This window comes from Hordeum vulgare, chromosome 3H, assembly GCF_904849725.1.
Source record: "Hordeum vulgare subsp. vulgare chromosome 3H, MorexV3_pseudomolecules_assembly, whole genome shotgun sequence".
NCBI lineage: Eukaryota > Viridiplantae > Streptophyta > Magnoliopsida > Poales > Poaceae > Hordeum > Hordeum vulgare.
The window spans coordinates 618369278-618382936 of record NC_058520.1 but is presented as its reverse complement, the minus strand read 5'-3'; the positions used below and the strand labels follow the sequence as shown (position 1 = coordinate 618382936).

Genomic DNA, 13659 nt, shown 5'->3' with positions numbered 1-13659 from the left:
TAAATAATATGAATACCAACTATAGAAAACACACCCATGATAATTTTAAACCTTAATATGTGGAGTAAGACATTGTCATAGAAACAACATTTGTTAAGTAGTTTCAAAGCCGAAAGAACTAAAAGATTACAAGATCACACACCTCTAGGTATCTATTTGTGAGATTTGCATAATTATAGTGTGTTTGCTTACGCAATAGTGTTTGTTATTGTATATATTAATATCATTTCTTAACTGGAAGATGTCTCTAAAGTGGGGAGTTTAACATATATTTTGATAGAAGTTTATATGTTAGGATTTAGTGTAAGAACTATAAATTCTAGAGTATATGAGGTGTTCACACAAAGACTCTTATTGCTCTCTTTACATTGTTAGTTTATTGGGTTTTCTGGCCAGCACTATGCAAATTTCCCGCAACATGTGGCTGCCCTATGTTTGTTGTTATGGTTTTAATAAGATGTTTTGGCTTTGTTAGAGGAATACCTCTTATGTGATGAACGCCACTCAACATGAAAATGCTTCATGGAGAGAGGACCATGCATGCAAGAAAAACCTAGTCACTTACACATCTACTCTCCCTTTCACTACCGCCATGGCGCGTCATTGAACAAAGCCCATGCGACAGGTCCTGTTGGGGTCTGGCCTGCTTGAGGAAGCGGTAGATGGCTACGATGGGGTGGCACATGAGATGTGTGCTCGAGTGGCAGTCTTTGTCATGAGGTGTTTGATGGCGACATTTGTGATCTAGTGCGACGATCTTCAACCATGGGCTGGCCTAGCTAGGTCACCGAAGAAGAGGGAGTTGATGTATCGTCCTAGATGGAGGCAAGTTCGACATTAGGGCACTGGCATGAGTGATCGTTTCCAGGTTTTCTTTGGGGAGTCTTAAATTTTGGTTTGGGGTTGGGAGGTGGCGGTGTTGTTCCATTATAGGACTAGTGATCACCTCTTATGTGTGAGAGAGGCGTGGGGAGTCGTGTTTCCGGCCAGTCTTATATGATTGGTTTGGTCCGTCTAGATTTGACCGACTTTCATGATCTTCAAAGTTTCTACTGGTCCTTATCGATGATTTTTTTCTCCGCAGGTGCGATTTACGTCGCTTATCGCTGTTGTCACCTTCTCCTTGTCTCCATGATGACTTCTTAGTCATTGCTTCTACAAGCTCTTGGGTTGAAAAAAGTTTTGCCCGCCAAGGTGGAGGACCAGAAGCAGCATCCAGCTATTCTCACAACGCGCGTCAGTGGATGTAGGAGGAAGAAGACTTGGGTGCCCCAAGGATTTGAATATAAGGTTTTTTTTTTCCTATATGGGTGTGTTTGCAAGGATTTATGATACTTGATATATCTACTTAGGACTTTTCAAAAATAGGAGGAATGTCTCTTATATAGTGCATGTAATATTCCTTTCCATACATTGTGTCATACTAAGTAGATGACCCGCCTTGAGCCTCGGGAGTTTGCGTATCTGCGTACGCCGTGTGTGTGCAAGTGAACTTTGATCAAGTTCAAATTGACAAAGATTGCCCCGCTTTAGTTTTATCAAGGATCATGTGAGAGTCATGTTCCCCAACCCCGTATAGCCGGACAAGGGGCATTTCACATGCTCTCTGTGATAATCTCCGTCTCGGCTCGTCTTCTTCTTCGGATCGCGGATCCCACGAGATCGACGTCGTGGGCACTTGTCGATAAAAATCAATGAATTCTCATCTATATGCCCGGATCCAACTTTATTGTTCCGGTGACGACGCATAACACTACCAACATCAATTTTTGTTCGCCATCGACATGTGCGGAATAGAGAGGACGAAGACTCCCTGAGGAGTGGATCGTATTTCTTTTTTTTATTTTCATTTCAGGGTTTCTTGTAAGTAATCTAGATAACACAGTGCTGGGTACCAAACCAAGCGGTCGGTCAAGTCAAACCGACCGGCCTCCAAGTTAAACCGATGAGCGGTGACAGATCGACCTCCACCTCCCCCCCTCCCTCTCCCCCACTCCCCTCCGCGGCCATGGATCCGGCCCCCGATCCGGCCGCCGCCGACGGAACCCCGGCCATCGAGGCCCTGGCCGCGCTCTCCCTCCGCTCCGCCGACCTGCCCGCGGATTTCGCCGCCGACGCCCACGAGATCGCCGAGGAGGAGGAGGAGGACGACGACGAGGGGTACGTCACGGCCGCGTCCAGGGGCGGGAGCAGCACCGCCGCGTCCCGCAGGAGGGACGAGTTCGAGGGGCTCGAGGAGGAGGAGGAGGAGGATGACGCCGGCCCGCCCAGCCCCAGCAGCAGCGGCTACGCCGGCGAGCGGGGCAGCAGCGTCGCCTCCAGCGGCGCCGGCGGCATCGAGGACCCCGACCCCGTCCCGCTGCCCGCCCCCGGCGCCGAGGACTGGGCGCGGGGCAAGAAGCACGCCGACGAGGTCTGCCCTTACACTCCACCCTCTGCGTTCTCGTCTCTTGAGCTATTCATTTTATTTAACCATCTAATCATGGATTATTCGCCCCTCAATTCATTCCTCATTTAGTAGTAATTTGGATGCCGAGGGATGACATTATTTTTTTATTAAGTAGCTTTAGCTTCACTGATGATACATTGATACGTATCCATGCTCACTCCTAAATGTATTTATGGATCTAAAACCTACCAAACTTGCACTACGTAATTTCCAAATTTTGATTTGCACTACCTGTTCGGTGTCGTGGTCGTGGGTGGCATTCACCGCAGTAGCTGCTACTGCTGGAGGTGTATGTGTTTGTGTGTCGTCTCGCCCTGAAATGTGTTCCATCCATGATGTTCCAGGATGATGGTTCAGCTTCATGGAGGAAGAGGAAGAAGCATTTCTTCATTCTCAGCAATTCCGGCAAGCCGATATACTCTAGGTAAGATCACTCCAGAAAGAGGAATTCATGATGGGAATTGCTGCACTTTCTCTGGTAAAACCATAACATCACGTTTCCTTTGTCTTGTTCAACTTCTAGGTATGGAGATGAGCACAGGTTAGCTGGGTTTTCTGCTACACTGCAAGCGATTGTTTCTTTTGTTGAGAACAGGTATGCCTTTTCCGCTTTTGCTGTTTGCAATGGTTAGTGTCCTTAACCCTTTCATTTTGGCTGCACTGAATTTCCCTCTTGGTGTTGTTTCTTTTTTATATCCAGTGGTGATCATATCAAATTTGTGAGAGCTGGAAAACATCAGGTCAGATGGCCTTCCTTATCCAAAAATTTACTCTGTTCTTTTAATCTTGTTACTTCAGGACAATGCACGCGCCTGAACAATCAGACGCCACTAACATGGGCATTTCACCGGAAAACTCTTTTATGTATTCTGAGTTGATTTTAAACTGTTCTTTCAGATAGTTTTCCTTGTCAAAGGTCCCATATATTTAGTTTGTATAAGTTGCACTGAAGAGACATTTGAAGGATTGAGGGGCCAACTAGAGCTCATGTATGGTCAGGTGCTTCCGCTGTTGCATTCATCTTAACACATTTGAACTTCTTGTATTTTTATTGTAATTATTATACAGTCTTGCGTTTCCATTCTTATGCTGATTTCTCTGTCTAAAAACACAAATCTGCAGATGTTGCTTATTTTGACAAAGTCGGTCAACAGGTGCTTTGAGAAGAATCCCAAATTTGATATGGCACCACTTCTAGGTGGCACAGATGCGGTTTTCCTATCTCTTATACGTGCATTCAGCTGGTTAGTTTGTTTCCCTCTCCTTTCCACAGACCCCATCTTAATACATTTTGGACTTTAGTGCTTAATTGAAATCTTATTGAACCATTCTACAGGAATCCTGCAACATTTCTTCATGCATACACATGCCTTCCCCTCGCCCAGGCAACAAGACAGGCTGCTAGCGCAGTTTTGCAGGACATTGCTGATTCGGGAGTTCTGTTTGCATTGTTGATGTGTGATCACAAGGTTTGTCCAATTTGCCGCAATGATTTCCATTTTGATACTAACCCCATTTGACGTTTTCATCTTGCTGTACTCAAGTCATGCTTATTTGGTAATATGTAGCATTTTTTCTATTATAGTTACTTCTGAAAACTCTTTAGGTGCCACTTGAACTTTCTAGAGATTCAATTAACACGGGCATAAAACTTGCTTTATCGTTTGTCTGTCAGTCAGTTACGTGTTTTTACCATATCCAAAGTGGGATTCCACATTTCTGAGAACTTCTGTAGAAAGTTTGCTATTTGTGTTCTTTGGTATCACTGTATTGGAATCTTTGATCTTTTGGTAGAGTTAATGGCCTTTCTCCAATAGTCTACGGTTTTTTGTGCTCTGTAGCTTGAAAAAGGGTGCCAGTACCGTTATAGATTGCTCCTTCTAGTGCTACTGTTTGTTATTGTGTGCTTCTGGCATCCCATCACATGGCACCAAACTTTATCCATGCCAAATATTCCACTTGTGGTTGCTTGTGTTTGGAGACATTTAACGTAAATCATTTATTTTCCTTAGTCCTCTGTGTTTGTATTTGTGAGAGCGACATTCTATGTTAATTTCAGGTTTGTCCAATTTCCTGTACGAACCTCCATTTTGTTACTTACTTCATTTGACTCTTTAATCATACTGTGCTGGAATTCTGCTTATGTGCCAAAATGTAACACATTTCTTATTATAGTTAATCCTCAATACATTTTAGATGCCACTTGACCTTTCTAAAGGTTCATACAACAGTATCATGAATATTACTTTATCGTCAGTCAATCAGTGATGTCTTTCACCATATCCAAGCTGATATGCCACATTTCTGAGAATTCCGTAGAAAGATTGCCATCTTTATTCTTTGGTATCAGATGTTTTCGATCTCTCCAGTAGACTCAACGACTTCTGTGTTGTGTAGCTTGACAAACGGTACCAATACCAAATCGTCTAATGTTAATGTTAGTTACTATGTACTTCTAGCCAATTCGTCTGCCATCCCATCATGAGATGCAGAACTTTGGCCATTGCCAAATATTACACTAGCTTGACAAACGGTACCAATACCAAATCGTCTAATGTTAATGTTAGTTACTATGTACTTCTAGCCAATTCGTCTGCCATCCCATCATGAGATGCAGAACTTTGGCCATTGCCAAATATTACACTAGCTTGACAAACGGTACCAATACCAAATCGTCTAATGTTAATGTTAGTTACTATGTACTTCTAGCCAATTCGTCTGCCATCCCATCATGAGATGCAGAACTTTGGCCATTGCCAAATATTACACTAGCTTGACAAATGGTACCAATACCAAATCGTCTAATGTTAATGTTAGTTACTATGTACTTCTAGCCAATTCGTCTGCCATCCCATCATGAGATGCAGAACTTTGGCCATTGCCAAATATTACACTTATGATTGCAACTTTGCAAGTCTATGGAGATGGATGGCATAAATCTTTTATTTTTGTTAGTCCTCTGCATTCATGTTTCTTAGAGCTATGATCTTGGTTATCTTTCAGGTTATTAGTCTTGTGGGAGCACAAAAGGCAACTTTGCATCCTGATGATATATTACTGCTTGCAAATTTCATATTGTCCTCCGAATCTTTTAGGTAATCATCACATCCTATCTGGAATGAAAAACCTTGACCTACAAGCATCTTACAAGATTTGTCTCTTTAACGCAGGACTTCGGAGTCTTTTTCACCCATATGCTTGCCAAGATACAATCCTATGGCCTTCCTATACGCTTATGTTCATTTTTTTGATGTGAGTAAAATAGGTGCATCTGAATATGCATGTTCACTTCATTGTGCTGGCAATATCCTCATTATGTGAATTATGATGCATGTCTTACGGCACAGATGGAAACTTGTAGAAGTTTATATGCTGTGTTGATCAAATTTTGTTTATTAATTTAGGTTTGAGAAAGTCATTTTATTATATGAACTAATATTTTCTCCATGGCAGGAAAATACGTACCTGACTCTTCTTACTCCGAGATCAGATGCCTTTTATGATTTGAAAGATTCAAGGTGAGCTACACATTAAACTGTGTAAGACTTGGTTAAAATATCACAAGATAATGAGTGAATGCTGCCTAACATGTATATGGAACTGAGACAACTATTCTTTTGTCAATGATGTCTAGGGCCCGCATTCAGGATGTTCTGTTGAAATCAAATGTCCTTCTCGAAGTCCAAAGGTCTTTGCATGAGAATGTACTGCGTGTTGAAGATGTCCCCATTGATCCTGCTTCTCTATCTACATCAGCTCCTGCACAGGCTTCTCAAGGCCTAAATTCTCAACCCTTGTCTTCTGATGAGGCAATTGGTGGACCAGCTGGACTTTGGCATTTTATATACAAAAGTGTCTATCTTGACCAGTATGTATCGTCTGAGTTTGCCTTGCCCATAAGAAATCCCAAGCAACAGAAGAGGTATTGAATATTGGTGACAGTACATTATTTACTTCCGTATTAGTGAACTGTCTTTTAGAAAACCTGATGTGTGCAGATTGTACAAGGCTTATCAAAAGGTTTATGCTTCCATGCATGATAAAGCAACTGGTCCGCACAAAACACAATTCAGAAGAACAGAGGATTATGGTGAGTTACACAGGCACTTTACAACTTACTCCCTTGTTTAGAACTTTTGATTGGATTGTTTCTGTTAGTTGATCCCCCCGAGTTATAGTGCTTATTATATAATGTGTAGGTAGCAACTATAGAAATATGCAAATTAGCGTATTTTTCTGCTCTGATAGCCAATTAGCCACAAATAAGATGCCGTTGGGATAGATATCATCGCACCAAATCATTTGTCTGGAAACAAAGGGATTTATAAACTGCTGAATTTGCAGAATAATAAAGAGGGATTTGATCAAGCTCCACTCATGTCGTGGCATATCTTAGGGCGTGTTTGGTAGCCTGCATGGAGAGTGTATGAGCCCAAAAGTTCCCTCCCCGACCCACTTTTCGCTGTTTGGTAGGGTGTATGGGCTGAGGAGAGCATGCATCAACTGATGCAAAAAAGGGCCTCAGCATAGCTGAGCCCAGCACCCCCGCAGAGGCGAGCTGAGCCGAGCTATGCTCAGCCCATGCACCCTCGCCCCGTCGCCCCGTCGCCCCGCGCCCCGTCGCCCCGTCGCCCCGCGCCCCGTCGCCCCGTCGCTCCCGCGCCCCGTCGCCCCGTCGCTCCCGAGCTCCTCTCGCGCCGCTCCCGAGCCCCTCCTGCGCCCCGTCGCCCCGTCGCTCCCGAGCTCCTCCGGCAGCCTCGCCCGCGCCCCTCCCGAGCTCCGGCAGCCCCTCCCGAGCTCCGGCCGCCTCTGCCCCCTCCCGAGCTCCGGCAGCCCCTCCCGAGCTCCGGCAGCCCCTCCCGAGCTCCGGCAGCCCCTCCCGAGCTCCGGCCGCCTCTGCCCCCTCCCGAGCTCCGGCAGCCCCTCCCGAGCTCCGGCCGCCTCTGCCCCTCCCCCCGTTCCTTCACCTCCCTCCTCTTCCTCCCTTGCAGTGCACCTCTTCCTCCTCCCTCTTCCTACCAAACACAGTCTCATCCAAACATGTCACAACACATGCATGACCACCAAACAACTGAAGATGAATGTATTCATCATGTCTATACTTAGCATGCATCAACAGGGAACAACTATGCTAGGGTGAGAACAGCTGCCAAACACACCCTTAGTGTCTGGGAGTATAATTGAACTAGAAACTATGTAAGATTTTAGTTTGACTATTGTTGTATCTGGACCCTGTTATATGGACGAAAGTTGTGTCCATTTAATGCCATGTTCTATCTTTGAGAGAGATGAAACATATTTTTCTCATTCACATGATGCAATTGTGCGATCTCAACTTCTGCAAGCATGGCTATTTTAATGAAGCACTGTTCTGAAACCATAAGGGCATATAATATGCAGGGAACTAATATCTTGCATCTTTTCTGTCAGACCAGTTTTTGAATGTTTACAAATACAATTACATGTGCAGTATGCCGTTCTTTTTTACGTTGAATTGAAACTACTTAATTCAAAGACCTAGAACCATTCAGTACTACCATCCATTCTGCTTACATAGACACATACCCATGGGGATATGAGCTGCTAGCTGTTATGAGGCACCAGATATGTCTTTGCTTGCTGCAGTTGTGGTTCTGTGTCATTGATGTCCTCGGAGTTTTCTCAAATTTTACTAGCTCAAGAGTGATGCTATTTCCTATTTGCCTATGTGTGTCACAGTTACTTTGTTGCATAATTCCCCTTCTGTTGCAGTTATGCTTTGCTGGATAACCCAGGATTTTGAGCTCTATGCAGCCTTCAGTCCACTGGCCGACAAGGTTGGCATCTTGCCACAAACAGTTCATCAATACTATCAAATCCATCATCTATCACTGTGTAATAACCTGATGGATCTCACGTATTTTGCAGACCCAAGCGATCAAGATATGCAATCGAGTATGCCAGTGGATCAGGGATTTAGAGGACAGGGTGTTCATATACGGAGAAAGCACCATTGCCTGGTGATATTTTGTCTTGTATGTAAATTCATGTACTTTTCTTTTTTGCCTCTTTCATCGAATGTTTTCATGATTCATGTACTTGTCATACCGACACAGGCAATACCATCACTGTTGGGGAGAGGTATGAGGTTTGTCTCTGTAACATTATCACAAATGCGGCCTGTTTTATTCATGATGATCATTGTTCAAGACAAGTTCAAGCCAATAATTGGTTTCCCCTCTTGTATCTTGTCGATGCGACCGGGTGTTGTTTCTTGTTTCTGCGGCCTGTAACCTTGGTTTCCCCATGGAATCAGCATTACATCATATATATATATAGAGAGAGAGAGATTTGAAGAATTTTACCTTTTCTTTTCTTCTGTATGTTCAATCAATTCAGAAAAGTTCAGTCCAAAAATATTACAAAACTGTTCATAGTCGCTGGCACCTTGGTTTCTTTTCTGATGGTATATGATTGGTGCCTAGGTAAGTCTGAAATACACCAATTTCAAGTAGGGTCGACGAGTAGAAAATGTTGGTGAGTGCTACCATGGCCCCCAACCCATGGGAGCACGAGAGCCTGAAGGTGCCGATATGACGGGGCTGGGAACCGGCTGCACTGGCGGTGGGTTGCGCCACTGCGGCACAGGCCCTGCCACCAGCAGGCTCTCCAGGAGAGGCCCCGCCTCCATCACCGCCTGCAGCAGCCGCCCTCGCTGCGGCAACGGTCTCTTGGCCGCCAGCTGCTCGAGCACCGCCGAGGTCCTGTCGTCGTCGTCGTCGACGATAGCAACGGGTGTGCTTCTGTCATTGTTGGCCATGGCCGTGCTCCTGTCCTCGAGCAGGGCGGCCAAAGTGGGGTGATGGACGGCCGGCGGGGAGAAGGGTGGGAGGCTGTGACCTGAGTCGCTGCTGCTTGATGTCGTTGCAGCCACCAGGTCGCGGGCCAGCAACAGGTGCTGCCGGAGCTGGTCACGCTCCTCGGCCGTGCGGTGCACGAGGTCCACCAGGGCGGCGATGCTCTGCTCCTTGCGGTGTGCCTCCTCCCTCGCCACCTCCAGCTCCGCCATGGCCGCGGCCAGCCTCCGCTTCACCTCCTCCATGCTCTGCATGGCATGAAACAGCATCAAAGATTAGCATCTGTCCGTGGATAACAGAGGAAATGATTCACATGTCCTCTATCGCGGCCGAAAAAGCTTAATTAAGAGAGATGAAGAGCATGATTATGTAGGCAGAGAGGAAACTTGACAGGACAGGACAGGACGCAGTTTCTTAGCGGAGACTTGAGAGAAAGCCATGGAGGAAGATGGATGGAGGGCTGCGGCAGGCGGAGAGAAGATTTAAGATGGCCGGCGAACCTCTTGGTCTTGGTAAGTGGAATGGAGATCCGGCGGGAGCTGCGGCCAGAGGGCGGCGAGGGACGACGCGTCCATGGCGATGGAGAACTCCCCGACCTCAAGCGGCAGTTCTTGGTCCATCCTCCAATGCTCTGCTCTGCTCTGCTCTGCTCTTGGAAGGGATCTCTCCTCTCCCCACCTCACCTCCAATGATGTGCCTCGTGGCAAAAGAAGAAGAAGAAGAAGACAATGGTGACTAAATAAAAAGGAAGCTGCAGAGGTCGGTTGTGTACGAGAGAGAGAGAGAGATGAGAGAGAGGGAGAGAGAGATGAGAGGACAGATGGTATACAGCCATCGCCAGGCCAGTAGTCAATGTGTCTTTCCTCACTTCCATACTCGCCGGCCGTGTTTCCATATGGGGATGGAAATATATGGAATTTGTGATCACACGTATTATCATTCACCTCTGGATGAAAAACTTGCATTTTGCATGGTGAAAGTTAAAAGGGGAATGAGAAGATGCTGCTAGTACTAGTACTAGTACTAGGGAGAAAAGGATCGTCCTCGCCGTTTCTCTTTCCGTCTTTTCCCTTTTCTTTTCTCCTTTCTGTCTCATGTTGGGCCCTCCCTCCCCCCAAAGCATCAGCCCAGCCGGCCCCTTCATTTTTCCATTTTGTGTCGCCACTAAAAGCATCTCTAGCCGATCCTAACATGCTAACAGCATGCTCTAAGGGGCTGCGCTATTTATCTAGTCATGTTTTAGTATATAGATACATTCGTTTCTATACAAATCTAAGACAAAAATTTTAAGTACTCCTTTCATCTTAGAATTCTTGTCTTAAATTTGTATAGAAATGAATGTATCCAAGTACTAAAACATGACTAGATACATTCATATCTAGACAAATCAAAGATAAGAATTTTAAGACGGAGAGAATATATCACGCTGTTTTTTTTTCCTTGATTCAAACACAAATTAGAACATATGCAACATAATTCGATACATTGCATTAACATTTACTTAAATTACTTGAGTGGAACAATTTGATTCAAACTTAAACTAAATAACTAACCTTTTGCGGCCAAGGTTTTCTCCCAATCCACGCCGTCGGGGTAGGAGCTGCTGGACAAAAGATTGACCACTTCCGGTCTGGCCTCATCGATGATCCCTCCCCGCACCTACCGGACGGCCCAGCCTCGCCGCCATCCTTCTTGTCTAGCTCAAGGACCTGTCGCTCCTTCGAGATGAGGTTTGGATGATTTTGATGGATACAGTGTACGCCTCCGCGGCATGCGATGCCTCGATCCACCCAAAGGCCTCCTGATTCTCCTGCACCTTGTGGCGGGAGACTACTCGTGTCGACGACGATGAACTACACGACTTCGCTACTGCTGAGGGGAAAGTTTATCTTCGTCGACTGCCGTCGAGGCAGACACATGCATGTCATAGGACCTCCTTTTGGGGGAGTCAGGATAGATGCCAGTCGACTCGAAGTGTCGGGGGAGGGAAGGAAAGTTTATCATAAGAACAAGTCACTATCAAGTCAAGTAAATATAAAAGCTAAAAGCCCTGAGATGCGGTGCTTACTTTTTTTTAGGAGTTAAACCAGATAAGAGTTAATCCGTTTTGACTCCTTAAAATAATTTGTACAAGGAGTTAAATCGGTTTTGAGAGACGGGCTAGAGATGCTGTAACAACATTTCAACTCGTGATATCCTGAGCTCATCAGGATTCAAGTGCTGGTGCTTGCAGTATTTTTGAATTTATTTCAGAATTGTCGATGATGCGTATTCAGTGGAAGAGGAAACATTTCCGTCGGCGAGGAGGTTGTGTACAGTAACTTCGTAAATTTCAAGATGATATGCTGTGTTAGAAGAAACTAGTTGCATCAATGAGAATATTTATATCGTGAAGAGGGTGGTTGTACCCCCATTCGAGTCTTCATATTTGTGTTTGTGCGTACATGGTACATGCATGCATGCACGAGTGCACGGCGAGGCCCGCCTGTGAAGGTCAGGTCAGGACTCAGGGTGGTTGCGGTGCGACCGGGATGCGTTATTTTGGGCCCGCCTGTCAAGTCCCGGCAAGGCACGTGCGTGGTGGCAACTGCAACTTTTCTTAGACACGGTATATATAAGCGTGTATATAAATGTACATATACTTATTTTTTTAATGAACATATATACATACTTTCTTCATCCTAAAAATTATAGTCGTAGGTTTGTTTAAAAATGAACGTATCTAAATATTAAAATATGATAGATACATTTATATTTACATAAATCTAAGACAAGAATTTTAAGACAAACGGAGTATATATATTTTATCTTTATAAGCATCTTTGGAAGGCTGAGCTGTAATATTATTTTAAGATTTACGAAGTTATAGAAGACGTCTCATCCTCGACGAAAATCTATTGAATGCGGGTTGCCAAAACTCCAAAAATAAGTCTAGAAAAAATGAAAACAGGAAAACATGAACCTTAATGAACCGAGAAAACAACTGTTGATCTAACCATCAAACCACACGTTGGTTAGGTTGGCTGCGGCAACGGCAAGTGCATGCATGTTAATTTGCTCCAATGGTTGAGCGTTCCGCATGCATGCATGCGTGCGTACGTGCAAACGACGACCCGCCTCGAGGTGTAGTTGGGCCCGACCTCGACGTGTACCGCCGCGCGGCTTGCCTCGACGTATACACACTGGATAGGGAGATGGGTCGTGCCTGGAGCAAACTAGCATTCTGTCCGCAGTCGGCGCACGTACGCACCGCTATTATGTTGAAACTTGTGCATGTGCGCGCGGTGTGGACAAACTTGTGCGTCGCGGCGTCAACCGAAACAAAATTATTCCGCACGCACCAACTGATTCAAGCTCGACTGAAATCTGAAAATGGTTACCTACTTGAACACAATACAACACCAACAGGATGGTGTTTCGCCGCAAAAGCCGCAGCGCAGGCAATGACCAAGAAGAAGAAGGAGGTCCCAGCAGGGTCTAGATGCAACAACCACTGAGGGTTTTTTTTTTTTTTTTTTTTTTTTTTTTTTGTTTGTTTGTTTCAGATGGCGTGGTGACCGACACCAACACCAGCACTGACATTATAACCCCCTACTTCATGTTGGCATACATAAACAGTGAGTGAAAATTTATCGTGTAATGTACTAGTATTCTGTTGTAGTTATGCAGTTTGTCAGCATATGCTCCACTCAGATTATCAGAAAAAGGGTGTTTTGTTGGGCCAAAATCAGTACAGAATTTGTTAGGAAGACCAAAAAGAAAAAAAATACTACGCCCACCGTGGGGCTCGAACCCACGACCACAAGGTTAAGAGCCTTGCGCTCTACCAACTGAGCTAGACGGGCTTGCTGAATTTTTTCCTCCAGGCGCTTATACCATCTGTGATTTATTAACTCATGCAACAAAGGGAAGAACACCTGCCAAAATGAGGGAAGAAAAAGATCATGATGGATCATCACAGTGCTTCAATAAAATGAATACCATGGTGGCATCTCCATAAGATGGCCAATTGACATATGTACTGATTTTATTTAAGGTAACATTAAAGCCTCTAATGATGTTTTTGAACGGAAAACCACTAATGGTGTCGAGAAAAATGAAAAATAAACCCTACTATATGATGCTTATTAGTATACCTTCACGTGATGTTTGCCTTTTCCAGTCTTCCGAATAGGAAAAAATTGCACAACATCATATGCGAGACACCATTTCATTCCATCAATTGGAGTGGTAGTTTGTAATTCTACAACTGATGCTAATACCTCTGGCTTTCAGAGATTCCCAAATTCACGGGTTGTTTGGTTTAGACCCTCGACACTATGCTTGGAAAGGAGGGGTGTTTGGATTCAGTTTGAGATGGTTGAGAATTTTGGC

General features: G+C 44.9%; 2 protein-coding genes and 1 non-coding gene across 4 annotated transcripts; 1 reads left to right on the top strand and 2 right to left on the bottom strand.

The window, feature by feature from the left end:
* The first annotated feature begins 1907 nt into the window (after positions 1-1907).
* On the top strand, positions 1908-8787 carry LOC123445741 (vacuolar fusion protein MON1 homolog). 2 transcript variants are annotated; one of them, XM_045122774.1, is made up of 15 exons: positions 1908-2413; positions 2794-2873; positions 2973-3044; positions 3150-3189; positions 3347-3448; positions 3572-3693; positions 3786-3918; positions 5453-5544; positions 5620-5701; positions 5903-5967; positions 6084-6371; positions 6448-6539; positions 8201-8265; positions 8357-8448; positions 8545-8787. In XM_045122774.1, the coding sequence occupies exons 1-15, from the start codon at positions 1946-1948 to the stop codon at positions 8573-8575; spliced, it is 1824 nt and encodes a 607-aa protein (XP_044978709.1). In that variant the 5' UTR covers positions 1908-1945; the 3' UTR covers positions 8576-8787. The 2 variants fall into 2 exon arrangements, with proteins under 2 accessions (XP_044978709.1, XP_044978710.1); XM_045122775.1 differs by having other exon boundaries at positions 8357-8463.
* Positions 8482-10298, bottom strand: LOC123445743. The gene is made up of 2 exons (XM_045122776.1): positions 9786-10298; positions 8482-9533 (listed from the first exon to the last, which is right to left on the bottom strand). Exons 1-2 carry the CDS (start codon positions 10248-10250, stop codon positions 8973-8975), a joined length of 1026 nt encoding a protein of 341 aa, XP_044978711.1. The 5' UTR covers positions 10251-10298; the 3' UTR covers positions 8482-8972.
* Positions 10299-13057: 2759 nt separating this feature from the next.
* Positions 13058-13130, bottom strand: TRNAK-CUU. Its single transcript has one exon. It is a non-coding gene; the product is annotated as a tRNA-Lys (tRNA).
* Between the last annotated feature and the right edge of the window lie 529 nt (positions 13131-13659).